Source organism: Synchiropus splendidus, chromosome 16 (assembly GCF_027744825.2).
Source record: "Synchiropus splendidus isolate RoL2022-P1 chromosome 16, RoL_Sspl_1.0, whole genome shotgun sequence".
Classification (NCBI taxonomy): domain Eukaryota; kingdom Metazoa; phylum Chordata; class Actinopteri; order Syngnathiformes; family Callionymidae; genus Synchiropus; species Synchiropus splendidus.
In genome coordinates, this window is record NC_071349.1 from 7,956,009 (window position 1) to 7,972,230 (window position 16,222).

General features: G+C 41.8%; 1 protein-coding gene across 2 annotated transcripts; it reads right to left on the reverse strand.

The window, feature by feature from the left end:
• Window positions 1-251: 251 nt before the first annotated feature.
• On the reverse strand, window positions 252-12,847 carry keap1a (kelch-like ECH-associated protein 1a). 2 transcript variants are annotated; one of them, XM_053845949.1, is made up of 12 exons: window positions 12,725-12,847; window positions 6,954-7,715; window positions 5,916-6,115; window positions 5,664-5,820; window positions 5,292-5,384; window positions 5,047-5,193; window positions 4,869-4,975; window positions 4,504-4,633; window positions 4,234-4,430; window positions 1,753-1,958; window positions 1,506-1,682; window positions 252-774 (listed from the first exon to the last, which is right to left on the reverse strand). In XM_053845949.1, exons 2-12 carry the CDS (start codon window positions 7,164-7,166, stop codon window positions 599-601), a joined length of 1,803 nt encoding a protein of 600 aa, XP_053701924.1. In that variant the 5' UTR covers window positions 7,167-7,715; window positions 12,725-12,847; the 3' UTR covers window positions 252-598. The 2 variants fall into 2 exon arrangements, with proteins under 2 accessions (XP_053701924.1, XP_053701923.1); XM_053845948.1 differs by lacking the exon at window positions 12,725-12,847 and adding an exon at window positions 12,057-12,268.
• Between the last annotated feature and the right edge of the window lie 3,375 nt (window positions 12,848-16,222).

Here is a 16,222-nt window from a genome sequence, read left to right on the forward strand (position 1 = left end):
CCAATGATCAGAGAAGACGGTGCTGCTGATGCTACCAGCAGCATTGTCTCTATTGGTGGACGATGAAGTCACAAGATTATAACACACAGATCAGACAAAATCCAAATTGAAACTTTATCAAAAAACATGACAGGATGGCACTAAAATCACTGCGCAGTATACAACTGAATAACTGCTGTGGAATTTGACCTTTCTGATACAACTAACAATAATTTAATAACCAAACTACATTTTCTAATCAAAATGCACAATTTAAATAGCGATTATTTTTTTATTTGGGGGGACGGAGGTCCCCTAAATATAACCACACAATGAATTACAGACAGAACATACAGCCATGGCAGTTGTGTTGCGTGTGAATGAAGATTGACATGTGATACGGGGAAAGTGGTGGAGTCAGAAACAAGAGGTAGAAAAAGATTCATCATCAACATCTGACATGATGGTATACTAATATTCAATTAAATAACAGTTAAAATGAGAGTTCACAGCAGACTGTTGGTCCTAAAACGATCTTCGGAGGAAACATCACCGTCAACAGTTCTACATTAATGCTACCTGATACTGGATTTAACACTTTGTTTGGGATCTCCTGGGACTATGTTGTTCCGAAGTCCTCCTCTTCCTCTGGCAGGCTGCCTGGACACGGCTCCATGGTAACAGCGATGCCCATGCCACTGCGTCCCACTGGCATGTCAGTGATGCACGTCCATTCGTTTTTGTCAGGATGGTAGGACTCGACGCTGCATAGGAATCCCAGCTGGTTGAAGCCACCTGAAACATACGGCCACGACACAGTCAGACAACCAGCAACACACACAACCTAGAGTGTGCAAGCGGACCCAAATGTGAGCAACTAAATAACCTGATATAAAGACACGCACAGGATTGAAGTTGGCTAATTCCAGGCTGGCTGTTTCCTGTGTGTAGTTGTTGTTGGCTGGACCCCACAAGGTTAGAGACTTCAAAATAACTGGGTCATTATAATTTGGTTTCCTGGTTAGCCATGTAGTTTGGATGCTTAGGTTAAGGGTGAGAGGCTGGAAAAAGCATTATGGTAATGAGAAATCTCAAAACTTCCCCACACCCACGCGTGCTTTTGGGTGTAGCAACTACACAAATTAATGCTGTAACTAAAATAAATAAATCACAAAATTTACTTCAAATGTCCTTTTAAGTCAGAAAGCACCATACAACTGCAACTTCCAAAATATAGCAAAAATAGCAAAAGAAGTGTTAACTTGAACGTTTCCTTCACCGGCTGTAGGACTACTCACATTAATAGACAGTAAATAAAGAATAAACGGTGGCACACATCTATTTAAACACATGCTTCTGTTGCTACAACCAAAATCTAACTTCTAATCTAACTTTAAGTCATGTAAAACAAGAGTAGAAATAGTACAAAGAAAACAGGCAGCAACACCACATTTGTTATTTTTGTAATACCTCTAAAAATTAATTAAAAACATCGAAGTTTCGTGTCATTCAGTGGCGAGACTGACCGAGAACGAAGATGCGCCCCTGGTGGACAGCGACACCATGTGCACTGCGGCAGTACTGCATGGAGGCTCTGGGCTCCCAAGTGTTCCTGGCAACGTTATAACACTCAACAGAACTGAGTTGACTACGTCCATCGTAGCCGCCGACAGCGTACAGGTAGGAGTTGAGGGCCACCAACCCTGCAGACACACAAACCAGCCACTTCAGACACCAGCATGAAAGCACAGTCTCAGGTGCAGGTTAGCATACCCAGTCCACTGCGGACGGTGCTCATGGAGGCCAGTTGGTGCCATGTGTTCGTGTCTGGCTGGTATTTCTCTGCAGTGCTCCAGCGGTTCTGGCCATCGAACCCCCCCACCACGTACAGCGCCCCCCCACACGCCACCACACCGGCTCCCAGGCGAGCCACCGACATTGGACAAACATAGGACCAGCGGTTTGACTCCGGATCCCACCTGCAAACAAACACCAGAGGTTAATGGTCCGTCAGCATCATGATAGAAACACTGCAATCCCATGAGGCTCAACCTTTTCAATCTCCTGAGGCCAGATGGTTTTAAGTGGATCAGATTAGAGCAGTTAAGCAGCTGCTAATGGACTGTAGAGAGGTGCGAGACGAAGGGCCAAACTCAAGAATGGTTTTGAAACCAACTCTACCATGACAGATGTTAAAAAAAATACATATTTCATCAATAAAAAGCAGTGTATAACGTTATCTAATAAATGTATATAAAAAAACATGTCATTTATTCATTTCCTGCGGCTTATGCTCTACCTGAGGTCACTGGAGGTGACTTTGGTTTGTGTGTGATAAACAGGACAATTGTTTGTCAAAATCAATAATTCTCAGTCGGAGGATTGATTATACTATAGATGTATGGAGGGGGAAAACACGAGCTGGTGGACTCCCTGGTCACCAAATATGGACAAAGTATAAACCCTTCAACCTGCTTACTGTCAGGTCGAGATATGAAGGTGCGTGTTCAGCAACATGTCGTACAGAAAGGCTGCTATCTTCATGAGTTCCCACCATTACAAATCCATGATCTGGTGTTTATAGTTGGAAAGGAGCCGCTTCCAGGTGCAATGCCTTGGCTTGTTCTTCACGTGAGCTGACAGCTAGATCAAGGTTCCACTAATGATTTTGATGAAAGATTCTGTCACTGAGATTTACAAACATTGATATACTGTTTAAGAAACAGCTGTATTTGTCTTGGGTGAGAAGGATGACTGACAGCTGCAGACCAAGAGTTGACATGCTAGTGTATTTCAACCCTAGGTTATATACATCGCTCCAATAGTTGCTAACTATATATATATATATAACTCTATATACAGCACATAGAGGAAATGTGAGAGAAACTCCAAGCCATCCTGTGTGTACTATGCTCCTTCCTGAGATTGCTTCCAAAAAAACAGAAGAAGAAGGAAATGGTTGTAACTAAAATGGCAAAAACTGAACCAAGAAATGTCTAGTTTTGGTTATGGGATATACAGTTTAAAGCCAAACAGAAGAGCTACACATGTACTACTGCTCTATTTGCACTGGATTCATTTCACCCTGAAGCTCTTTACCAAAGGTAGAAGCCTGCAACAACAACAACAACAACAACAACAACAACAACAACAATAATAATAATAATAAGTCATCAGTCCATCTCTGTGTGTAATAGTGAATAACAAAGCTAACCCATATCTAGACTTGTTTTAACATTCCATTCAATAAAATCGAGCATTGTTTTCTGCTGTAAAGGCGTGAGCAAAAGCAGGTTAAACAAAACCAGGTTAAACAAAACCATCACTGAATGATTAAACACAAGTCGAAAGGCACCGCTGATATCAGCGTATTTTTCAAAAAGCAGTGACTTCCTCTTTTCCGTTGACATAGTGATTTATGTTAAGTTCCTGACTTTGAAACGGAGACCTTCCAGTGCTAAAAAGAGATTAGAGTTCATTCAGAAATAAAGCTCTGTCTTTGCTTTCGTCAGAGAACAAGCAGAAGCACATTCATCAGACGTGTCTCACCGCTTCAGCAGCACAGGGCTGTGACAGAATCACCCGCTGAGCGGGAAACAGTGAAGTGCCACGACTGGAATAGCATTCCACAGAAGTTTGTTTCGACACGTCTTAAGTGCCGTGCAGTAACAGTTTAAAGGGACATAAATACCTGCTAACACCTTCAGCTCTCTAATGGAGGAAGTTATTCTCTTGTGTCAACTCAAACCTGTGATAACTGCACCTTATCGGAGTGCGTCGGAGGAAAACCCTCGGCTGAGAACAGATAAGTCATTCACATCTTATCAAGGCGCCTTCATTTCATTTACTTTCGGGGCAATAATAATTCTATCAATAATAACTCTAACTAAGAAAAAGTGTACCTATTACATTATTAATACATTCATAGGGCATCATAATGCATTGACAAGTGTTCATGATCATACATGACAATTTATTATAAGGTAATAGAGTGTCATAAGTTGTGAACTTGATTTATTATAGTTATAAAGACTCAAGACTCATAACCCTAACCTCACTGGACAGTGTTATTATCAATGAATGCGCTAATAATGCATTAAAGGTGTGACCTTTAAATAAAGTGTAACCAAAATATATAATTCCACAATGGTTGTGGAGACAATTATTTATAGAAGAAAATTGTATTCTTCAGCATCAAGCTACAATGTTCTGATTTGGAGGGATTTCAAAGTCATGTTCAGGGGGGCTCCGTACCTTTCTACAGTGTTATGGTGCGTGGAGCCCTGGGAGCCTCCCACAGCATAGATGCAACTGTCCACCACACCAACCCCGACTCTGTTCCTGGGCACGTTGAGAGACGCTCGCTGGCTCCACTGGTTGGTCATGGGGTTGTAGCAGCAGAGGGAGCTGGATTCAGTGTTGTTTTGTAACGACAGGTTTCGTCCTCCCACCTGATGTCCAAATATGATCTACTGAAGTTCACAATACTAATTCCACCGTATACATTGAGGTGATGGAACCTACAGTGTAGAGTAGCCCGAAAAGTGCACAGGCCCCGAGACCGCTGCAGGGAGAGTCCATATCAGCCAACTTGATCCAGGCGTTACTTCTAGGATCATACGCCTCCATGGTGGCCAAGGAATGCTGTCGGTACCTTGACAGAGAGTGAGGTGTCACAAGATGAGGGGGAGGAAACTCACACAATCGTGATGCAACTATAGCTGTTTTTCACAGCCTTCATTGATCTCTGAGCTGAGATAAGCCTCAAGCTTTTTGAGTGATATCACGACACCCGGCTGAGATCTGACTCATCGCCTGTTAAGGACGCATCAAAGACAGAAAATCCTCAACAAATGAAGCAAAATTGAGGACAGAACATAAACGATTACCCGCCAGCCACGTAGATAAGTTGGGTTCCACGGAGTGGTGCTGGAGGAAGCTTCCGGAGCGTCATGTCCTGAAAGATCTTTGAAAGGAAGTCTTTACAAGAGTTGGCCTGCAGGGGATAGAAATGAAGACAGTCTTTGGACGGTTCCCTGAGCACAAGGTGACAGAATTGGAGGTCACCTTGCTGAGGATAGGGCACGACTGAAGCTGGTTCTTCAGAAACTTGGGTGGTAGAGCGTAGATGTGGACGGCATTGAGCAGAGCGTGGAGATACTGAGAGCGGTTCTCCATGTCCCAGCGAACCCAGTCTGTGCAGGCTTTATACACCTGCCATTGTAGAATCACATTTGTTAAGGCTGAATTAAAACAATAACATTCATGTCATTAAAAGATGAGTCATCATTTCACAAGCTCTTTCAGCTTACCTCTGACTCACAGAGCACCTTGAGACTCTCCTGACTGATCAACTCCAACAGCTGACAGTGCGTGAGACTGAAGAACTCCTCCTCTTTAGTCACCTGAAAACAAGACCAGGCAGCATGAAACTAAAGCCATTTTCCCAGCTTCACTTGCCAGTTCATGGTAAAACAAGCCACAATCCAGAGATAGTTTCATCTACATGTAATTGGGGAGACAAGCATTCACAATATAATAGTAGTTCAATATTTATCTGAGAGTCTGCATGCAGTGTTTGTGAGATGGGAAAAATATTACTCCATGGCATTCAATAACGAATCATACACAAAATACTTGACAATAAAATACTGCTTCAGTGACTATATTTAGGTTGGGAATACCTCGCTGAAGTGTGTGTTGATATACTCTCTGCTTTGCTGATGAAGCTCCTTGCAACCGAGCTCCTCAGCAAAGCGAGCAATCCCGATCACATTCGAGGGCTCCAGATGCTTCATGAGGAAGTCACAACAAGCTTTGGCTACATCCTCCATTTGGTACCTAGAAGCGCATCACCCAAAAGGAGAAACAACAACAAATGTTTGGATGCTGAGGTGTGACAGCGACGCGGAGTACATGTCTGAAGTTTAACTCACCTCATGGCCGCCAGGAGAACATGCAAAACACACTTCTCCCCCACAGTGATGTGTGATGTGTAGGCAAAGTCAATGAGTCTTCCCACCACCTGGGGGCAGACATCACGCAGCGTGACCTCAGAGGCGTGACACTCCTTAAAACTGCTGGTAAACATGGCTCTGAAGTAGGGGCTGCAGGAGGCCAGCACCACCTTGTGCACCTGAAGAACATGTCGATCAGTTAATACGGAGCAAAAAGAGTCATGCTTGGCTTCATCATTATAATGGTAACTTGACATCATCTGACAACATAAGAACACGACAGTGGCCGTTTATATGGTATCCTAGCAACCAAAGTATGCTGCCCCTTAACTACTGCACAATACACTTCTTCCTCAACATCCATTATCTAGCTCGTCCATAGTGAATAATGTGCAGATAACCTGTGCCAATTCTTGACAATGACACTCACATTCTGAGATAAGATTATTCTGAACCATAATTTAAATTACATTGAGTTAATGGTTCACTAGCCTAACGTCAGCCTCCAGTGCAAAAAGTTCACCTTGTAAACCTGCTGTTTTTCTGAGTAGAGCCATCCAAACTGAGACGTATTTGGAGTTCATAAAAACATTTAAAAAAAAAAGATCAGCCGCACCTCATTCACAGTATTATTAATCTTTCATCTCTCTTAGTTCTCTTCTGCTAACACTTGCCAGGATGTGCGCCCAAACATGCTCCACTGTGATGGAGCGTTAATGCACATGTTCCTACAGCGTCTTACATTTTTATTTAAAAAGCTGGGTTGATCTATGAGGTGAAATGTACCAAAGTTTAAAGAATTTACAGGACAGACTTGAATTTATTTTGGAAATGTATTGGTGGAGGCCACAATTGGCACCAATGAGATCTATCATCTGACCGAACCACAGCCGCTGACATTACATGACACATGACACTTAAAATGGAGAATATAGTCAGCATGTGGGTCCCCTTAAGTCCCCTTAAGTACGCTGAAGGTGTTCAACAAATGCCGACCCAGTTCAGTGTGTAGCTCACCTTAAAGTCCACTGTGCTGTCCTTGTAGGTAACGTGAAGCACCAGATCGCACAGCTTTTCCTGCTGCCGGAACTCGTCCATGACCTTGAAGGACTTGGATGCGTGACCCTCTACAGTGTAGTCCAGGTACCCAGATCCATGCATGGATGGAACCACGATGGCTGAGAAATCTGAATCCCGCGTAGGTCGCCTCTTTCTCAATGAACACTGCATTGTGCGGAAATTGCAGATTTATGTGGCACTAATCCGTTAAAAATGTGTTCGACTTTTAGGCACTTATTTCAGTGAGTAGAGACGTCGAGGACTTTGAAAGAGTTGATTAAAAACCTCTGTCACCACATTCTCCATTGTTTACTTAAACCAGAAGTCAATGTTCAATTGGAGAGATCACCATGATACCAAAAAGAAAATACTACTGTCCTTGCAGGATCCCGGCTGGGTGAAAAGGCAGACGCGACAAAAACAGAAGTCCCTGAACGTTTTCTTGAGAAGTTATCAGGGGTCGGAAAAACATTCATGCTGTCAGGTAGAAAAGTTGTTTCCATGTCTGTTGACTGCTGAGCCTGCATGACTGACAGAAAAATGTGTCAGAAATTCCCAAATCCGAAGCAAAGCATGATCCTTAACTGCCCAGAGGTCCAGAGTTTATAATGCTTTGAAATGAGTCATTCTAATGTTTCATGTGCTCTGCATGTGAATGATCCACAGGTGAGTGCAGAATGGTTGTCATTCGCTGTCCACAAGAGGGTTCTTGTTGCGCTCCTGAAAGAGAAAATAACAGTTGCGTTAGTGAAAAACAGACTCCAACTTGTCAAATGGACACAATAAGACAGAAAGGTTTTTGAAAGACCAAACATCATTGGTTTACCTCAACTCTCCCTCACTTGTTGGGGCACAAAAACAAGTTCATACAGCTGCTTAGTTGTGATTTGCATGCATTTATTATTTTAAATTGTTTTCTTTGTTGACATGTTGGTCACAAATTCACTTGTCAATAATAATTCACATTTCAGTTGAAAAACACAATAGTTTGGGCAGTGTGCCCCTCTTATCCAGCACATCATTTTAATAAAACAATATACAACATTCAATATAATTTATTCATCTGTTGCCTGTAACACAAAACTCTGTCTTGTTTTTTGGTTTGGTAAATGAGGCAAAGGAAAACTTGTAAATAAATGTTATTGATTCATTTATATCACTATCAACTAAATAAATACATAAAGCATTAAAGAGTATTAGGAATATTAGTGGTGAAAAAATAAACCATGGTAAATGAAGAAAAGTTGCATTTGCCATGTGTATTTCAGTTACCTGGAAAGAAAGTCCATATTGGCCAACAAAATAGAAGAAGAAGAAGAACAATATATGGCCCGGGAAAGGGAGGACACACTTTAATAACAAACAACAAACACCCTCTCCATTCGCTTGAAGCAACTGCTGTTAAAAGCTAGATAAGCGAAAATAAAAAAAGTAATGAGGTTGGTAGTTTTACTGAAATGGCCCATCGTCATGTACAATTTTTATGAAAGCACGGCGGGAACTCAAAGGGTTCGGTTCAGAACTGGGAGCAACAGTGTTCAGTTTCACAATCCAATCTTTTTAGCACCAAACTACCTCAAGCCCCCGTCTACAGCCAGTCAGCCTTTTGCTGGGTCATATGACCCAGAGATCCAGAGGGAGGGCAGAGAAAATTGTGAAAAACATTGTGACCAAAGGGCAACAAAACACGAAGAAACACAGCAAAGTAAACAGGGAGGTACGTTTTGGAGGACATCAGACCAGTTTAAGATCAACCAGGACACCTGAGGAAAGAGTGGTGGGAGCGGAGGAGGAGCGTTCACAAAGGGCCATTGTGCAGGGATAATGTGTCAGGCTGTCCAGCACTCAAGGTTAAAGCTGTGCAGTAGAGATTGTTGTGGAAAGTCTTGACACAGCTTTGATCATATGATATTACTTTGTTCCAGTCGGCAAATATCAGTAGGAGACTGTTGCACTAATTAACAACGCAAACATCTGTTCGTGGACTGCACACATTTCAGCTACCATAAATTACAAGATACACACACAAACAAAGGCTCCTATTTAAATCCACCCCTCTGCCGTGGTCATGACCTGGTTGGCTGTGGCTGGAAGAGAATCAGAAGGTCAACTCAGTTTCACGCTGATGTTAATGAGTGACCTCCCTACGACACACTGAGGTACACACCTGACTCGCTTAGTTTAGTGACTTGCATTTCCAGTCTCTCTACAGTTCGAAAACATAGTGATATATTGGTGACTGTAAATTGTACTATAGTGCCATTGTGTGCGACTTGTCTCGTATGCGTGCAGAGTGACGGATCAGCAACTCAACTGGAGCTGGAAAACACATGACAGTAACGTCACAGTAACTCCAGACTGAGTGGCCCTAGAGGAAGACGAAAGATTCTGACATCAAAGTTCAGATCCAGGACCAGAGGTTGGAGAAGCTCCTAGATGGAGTGGCTTCCTGTTAAAACTGCAGTCTAGCAACTCAAGTCAGCAGCTCTGAGGTGGAATAGGGCTCAATGAATTCAATGGGTCTTTAGGAGAGACAAACCCATGTTCCCCTGCATCACACACTTCCTCCTCTCTCAGGAACATATAGAACCGCAGTGAAGAAGTGGCTCCATGAAGCGTGGTGTGTCATCCATCCCGTGGTCATTCGTTGGTTCATGAATGCTCAGTCTTGAACTTGCCAAAACGTAGCACAGTGAATAGGCTTAGATTTTATACTAAGTCACACGGATATCGATAAACATACTTCTTTCAAACTTATTTTGTACTATTTATTAATGAAGAAAGCGGCCTGATTCATGCTCTGTGATAACAAACAGACTCAAAATACGCTTGTAAAAATACATAGTAGACAGAAGGGGTGAGTGTTTGCATAAACGCATAATGTTCCCGGTGTAACTATGAGTGGTCGAGAGTCACTCTGAGACGGCGTTTGAGACAATCATTGACAGAGTGCTCCTGAAAGGGCAGTCTAATGACTCTGGCCTCTGCAGTCAACTTTGACCTGTACATCTCCCTGCTGATGGAGTCAAAACATGCAGTCGCTGCCGCTTCAATCGCATGAAAAAAAAACGCTGAGTTATGATGACTACGACATTTGTGTTGACATTTTTCTGCAGGGTCGATTTAGGAGAAAGAAGAATGATTGTTCACTCGTAGTGGAAGAAAAAAAAACTTGTTTGGAGAACTAACAAACACGACCTCTCACCAATACAAACAAGAAGGTCTCATTCTTTAGATTCATTGCCAAATGTCGCATTCATTCCTGTCAACTGTGACACAAATATCGAAAAGCAAACAAAACAGTAAACAGACAATTTAAAGGGTACATTGCTGAAAGGCAACCCATGTATAGATAAAGTTCAGATTGCGCAAGACTATTACATGACAGTAACCTTTTGCTGACAGATATTTGTATTGTGATTAAACCGGAGTATCAACACACAGAGGCTGAAAATATGACTTTGCTACCACATGTTGTTAGGTCTGTAAACAATAAAAATACATCTACTTTGCTACCAAATGTCACAGGAAAATCAAGAGGTGAATGGACGCTGTTTTTTTCCAGCGAATTGCTGAGCTATCTGGGAAGAAAACAATATGTAAGTGATTAAAATTTCACCAAATGTGTTTTTAAATAAATAAACTATTTTAATTACAATTTTTACGTGGATCAAAGGATTGACACAGACACACGCATGTGAAAATATGCAGCAATAATCGGGCATATTGGTTCTGCAGCTGCTTTTCCTGTTCTACTCTTCAGACACTGTGAAAATCTAAAGCCCGATGGGCCAGACATGCGCTGCTCCATTTGGCTTTTCAATACTTCTAATTTATGTATTTATCAAACAAGCTTCATTGCACAATACTATTGAGCAACTTCATTTAGTTTCATTTAACTTAGTTTCACTGCAGTGCTCAACACAAAAGCAAGTAAAAAATGCATGTATAAAAAAAAAAAAGTTTGACAATAAAGTACATCAAAGTTTTGTATTTTCGATACTCACTAGCAGCGTGAAATGTCACACATAATATACATGTCTTCTTTCATATTTGGCAGTTCCTTTGCCCTACAAAAATGTTGCAGATATTATTTATGTCCTATGCAGAAGTGGAGGTCAAACTGGACCAACAAGCTGATGGTCTGAACAATTTAAGGAGGCTTTGGGGCCAAATGAAAAGTATTTACCGGCCTCTGGCTGCAAGGTGGAAAAGCACTGGCCTTAAACCAGGCATGTGCACTAAGGTTAACATAGTGCGACACACAGAACTATCTCCATAGTTGATGTGAAATGAAGTCAATTACCACGACAAATGTAAAACACTCACTTACATGAGACAAACATACTGCTACGTCAGTGGATTTGTGAGAAACCCAAACAAATAACGATGGCCCATTTAGATTTTTCATATATAAACAACAATGTAATTATATATAATTTTGTATCAATATAATATAGCAATTTTCATGGCTTAATAAATACTAAAGCAATAATGTAGAGTGGACTGGAGTTAGCCACAATGAATATAGTCATTTCTGCTGCGTTTATTTTCCATAATTTACTGCCATATTTATGATCAAACCACTATCTCTCCATTTAGCGAAGTAGAAATAACGGTGGAGCTCTGATGAGCAAACAACTAGCATGTACTCTGGTCTCCTGAGATAAAGTTCCTCGAGCAATGAACAATATATTAACACCGTCCAAAGTAAATCAGTTGACAGAAGTCGATCTGGACACAAAAACAATGTCGTCATCACGGCGGTAAATCAAACAAAAATGGCGGACAGTAACGTTAGCTCACACTATATTATATATTTCCCAGCCAGCAGTTCATGAGAGGTTATTGACTGAACTGCGAGGAAGTTAAAGCGACTCCCGTGCTAGAAACCAGCACAGTTCGTTGAACAGAAGCGTTTTTGATGGAGTGTTTTTTCAAAAAACAAAGTAAATGTCACGAGTTGAAGAGCGACAACCATGTTACAGTGGTTCGGAAGGGCGCGCCCACTCGTCCGAACCAGTACATTTATAACAAAAAAACATCCCGTGAATGACTCACCGAGGACGGACAGATGTACACATACTAATCCCGGGACCGATATGACACCGGACGTCTCGCAGTCGGACCGGAGCTGTCAGAGAAGCGGAGGAAGCGTCAGCCCCTCGCGTGGAGGAGTTTCCCGGGCAGCCTTCCAAACGCTGCAGCGAGGAATGTGTGCTCCATGACTCGGCAACTTTCAGCCACAAATAAAAATGAAACCGAAGCAGACAGACTTGACTTGTTATATAACCGATCACTGCAGGAACTCGAGCGGGATCAAACACACGACAGCTACCCCTGTTGGCAACAGGTGGACCACAACACAGCTGTCATCCAAACCACCACACAACAATATATATTGCTCCTATAAAGTTTTTTTTTTTTTTTTTTTCACTCAAGACAGCTTGTGGAACAAGGTGACAACAGGAAAAATAGGTTAAATTGTTACTTTATTACAGATAATTCCACTGTTCTTCCACGTCCAGTACAACTTTGTCAGCATCCCAACTGTCAATACCAATACTAGGTTCAATATCACTACTTATAATGCTACTGAAATAAATATATATGTATCTCAAATATGTAGCTACATTAGCTATGAAACTTAACTATAAAAACCGAACAAACTGCGAAGTACTCTACTCAGGTTGTGCTACTACAGCTGAGCTGTAAAGTTCATACTTCACCTTCTCAAAAGTTTTAAAAGTCCTCCCGCCAAGAAGCCTCTACTGTTCAGTCTTGAAGTCCAAGCAGTTGTCAGGAGAGGAGCCCCCAAGGTCCTGCTGAAGTGAGATTGATGATTCATGAGGACCAACAGTGGATTCACACTTTTCATTTCCGTATTCTGTCGTGGTGAGTCATCCAGACTGGCTGTCATAAATTCTCACCCCGCTGTTTTTCCAGGACAGCTGTAGCTCTGTAACAATGAGCAGAGCAAGCACAGATCGCAGTGAGACAATATCTCTATTATTGTCTCTATTTTGATGCAGTTTACATTGCTGGATTTATTGAATGTAGGTTCAAAGAGTTCACAGAGGTGAGTCATGTTCGACTGGAAAGGACTGTGTTGAGAGAGAATAATGCTCAACAGAAAGAAGTGAGTAGTGTGTCGCTGGTGCGTTCCAGACAGTTGTCAGAGCCTTGCAGCAGCTTCCTGTATATAGTGGAACCTCGGTTCTCTACCACAATCCGTTCCAGAAGGCCGTTTGAGAAGCGAATTGTTCGAAATCTGAATCGATTTTTCCCGTTACAATTAATGGAAAAAGAAATAATGTGTTCCAAGCCTTAAAATAGGCTTTTGTAGGAGTAAATGTAGAGTGTCTGCTATGTGTGTGGCCGCTGCATGTGGGAGGGGTTGCAGAGTGAGTGATGTCTCTCCAGAAGTGAAGAGGTGCCCGGTGCGTGTCCAGCTCTGAATGTGCGCTTCTGAGCAGTTTGGCTGTGACAAAGTCAAAAACCAAGTAACGCTCTGTCCAAGACTCGCCCGTGACACTCTACCACGGTCCAGTGCGGAGACAGGAAAGGTTTTACATCTCAGTATGAAGAAAAAACAGTCAGTAAATGTAGCTAACGGGACACGTCTGCATACAGAGGCTGCGTTACACACAATAACAAAGAGCGTTGTGGGTCAACTGATCGGTCCGCGCACGTTATGTTTTTTCCAGCTTTTTTCAGGGGCGTTCGAGTTCTGGATTTTCGTTTGAAATCCGAAGCAAAAAAATCTAGAAATTTTTGTTCAACTTCCGAATTCCGAGACGTTCGAAAACCGAGGCGCCACTGCATATCATAAAGAATAAGGTGGAGAATAAAAGATAAATAATAGTTGGAATTTGTGGTTGAGATGTAACATCAATCAAACAGATTTATAACACAAAATAAAATCAAATTAACCAGTGGATAAACAAAGTTTTACACATCCCTGGAAAACCAGTGATGCTAGAACTCACACACAGTTGAAGCCCAAGCTCATAAATCAACTGCAGGTGGCTTAAAATTAAACTCAAAGTTCTGAGTTTATCCTTGCAGTTCACTAAAACTCGATCATATGAAGATTCCATGCTGCTAAAGAGGTTTTAAAAAAGAAAAATGGAGATTATGGACGCCAACAATTAATTTGGACAATACAAATGGGAGGGAATTCACTGAAAGCAGCTGGATGTTGGAGGGAAATGAAGTGTTTTGAGTCAGTGGCTTTGGTGAGCGGTGCTAAAATTAGCCTCACTCAGGCAATACAACCTGTTTTAGCAAGCAATGCTTAACAAAACCTGGACATTTCAATCAACAACAAAAGATTAATGGATTACATGCAAGCTACTGTTGACATTCTGCATGAAAGGATGTGAGGGTCAGAAGTATGACTGGGTCTCTCACATCTGACAGTAGCACCAAGTCACGCTAGTCTCTCTAACACCAGGTAACCAAAGCCGTCGCTCCCAGAAACATGCTAAATTCTGCGGCCACTGGTTTCAGTGAAGACTGTTCAGGCCTGCTTCTGACCTCAGATGCCTGTAACCGCCACCTTATTTGCATTTTGGCACTGCGCACCACGTCTGTGTTCACTACATGCCAAACAGGAGCGGTGACAATCCGCACTTGACCAAGAATGCTGGTCATGATCCAACTTGGAGGTAAACAATTGGCTCGGTGACATCTTCACATTCATGTCACATCTACCGTGAGCCATCTGAAAACTGACTGGCTAAAATCCGCGTGTCATTGTAGGCAGTTCTGAATGAGTGCTAGCTCAGCACATTGACACACAGATACCCTCACCCTTCCACCAACAGCAGCCTGCAGCTTGCATAGTTGTAGGATGTAATCAGTTCCTGTTCCCTAATGTTACTAGGATCATCTTTCAGCCTTGCGAAATATCACAAATATAGTTCCACAACTGCTTCTTCCAGCTCAAAAGCTGCATCAGATGTTGGATAAACCTATAAATGATGACAGATGCCAAGCGCCAAACCCTCAGCTCTGTTTTCAACTTGTGATGATGGTGATCTTTTATCGTGTCCACTGGTTGGTGCTGCTGATCCTGGCACACCGAGGGCTGCAGGGCATCAGAGATCCATAATGTATTATAATCTAGACATTCATAACCAATGCAGTGCTTTGGGATGGTTTGACTGGTTTGGCTACACAAGACATCAATAAAGGCCTGAAGCCCTCGCACTCGACACATTCCAGTCTGTTGAACTACTTCCTGGCTGCGTCTGAACCTGACGAAAGCAGGTATTTCTCTCTCTTTCTCTTTCTTTTTCTCACCCTGCTATACATTTCCATGTGTTCAGCGAACATGAATCATGTGTTCATCAAGAACCGTGGCAATCCACTGTGGAGTCACTGAGTACTGAGACGGCATGACCAGATTCAACCGAATATAGCTTAATAAATACAAACATTTTACATTTTATCTTGATGCAAAACAACTTAGAGAGAATCCATGATAACTGAAGAAAAAAAAAAAAAACTAGTGCCACTGAAAATACGCTACTGAATATGAGGAAACTTCAACCGAAAGAGAGACTCGTCTGCTGCTCTCATCATCACAAACCAAGGGGAGACTGAGGAGGATCTCTTTATATATATATATATATATATATATATATATATATATATATATATATATATATATATATATATATATATATATATATATATATAAAACACCAAATCAGTCATCTGGAGAATGAAGGGTGTCCAAGTCTACTTGTGGTCACTCGGGATGCATGTCAGTCATGTGGGGGAAAGAGCAATGGGCGGAGTTAACATTGAGCAAGTCATGCATCGACGTCAGACATTCTTTCGATCTAGTGTTGATGTGAGATCAAGACAGAGTAACCTGCACAATAGTCTCTCATCCAGTAAAATAAGAGATTCATTTTAAACAATAATAATCGTAAAGGTATTGTAGCAATATACTTTCAAAATAATCGATTCATGTCTGATAAATAAGAGATGAGGCTGATTTGGAAATTCAACATATGAGAAAAGCCTTGAATCAGTCTTGTATTTAGCACATGACACATCCGTTGAGGAAAAGTGACAGAAGGTCCAGTAGATCTTGTTTAGCTGAAATAAGAACTTGTGCTGAGATTATTCATTGAAAACACAATGAGACTCAAAATTTGCGATTCTCTTGAACACAGCTTGAGAAATATATTATTTTCCCTTTCGGGAATCGT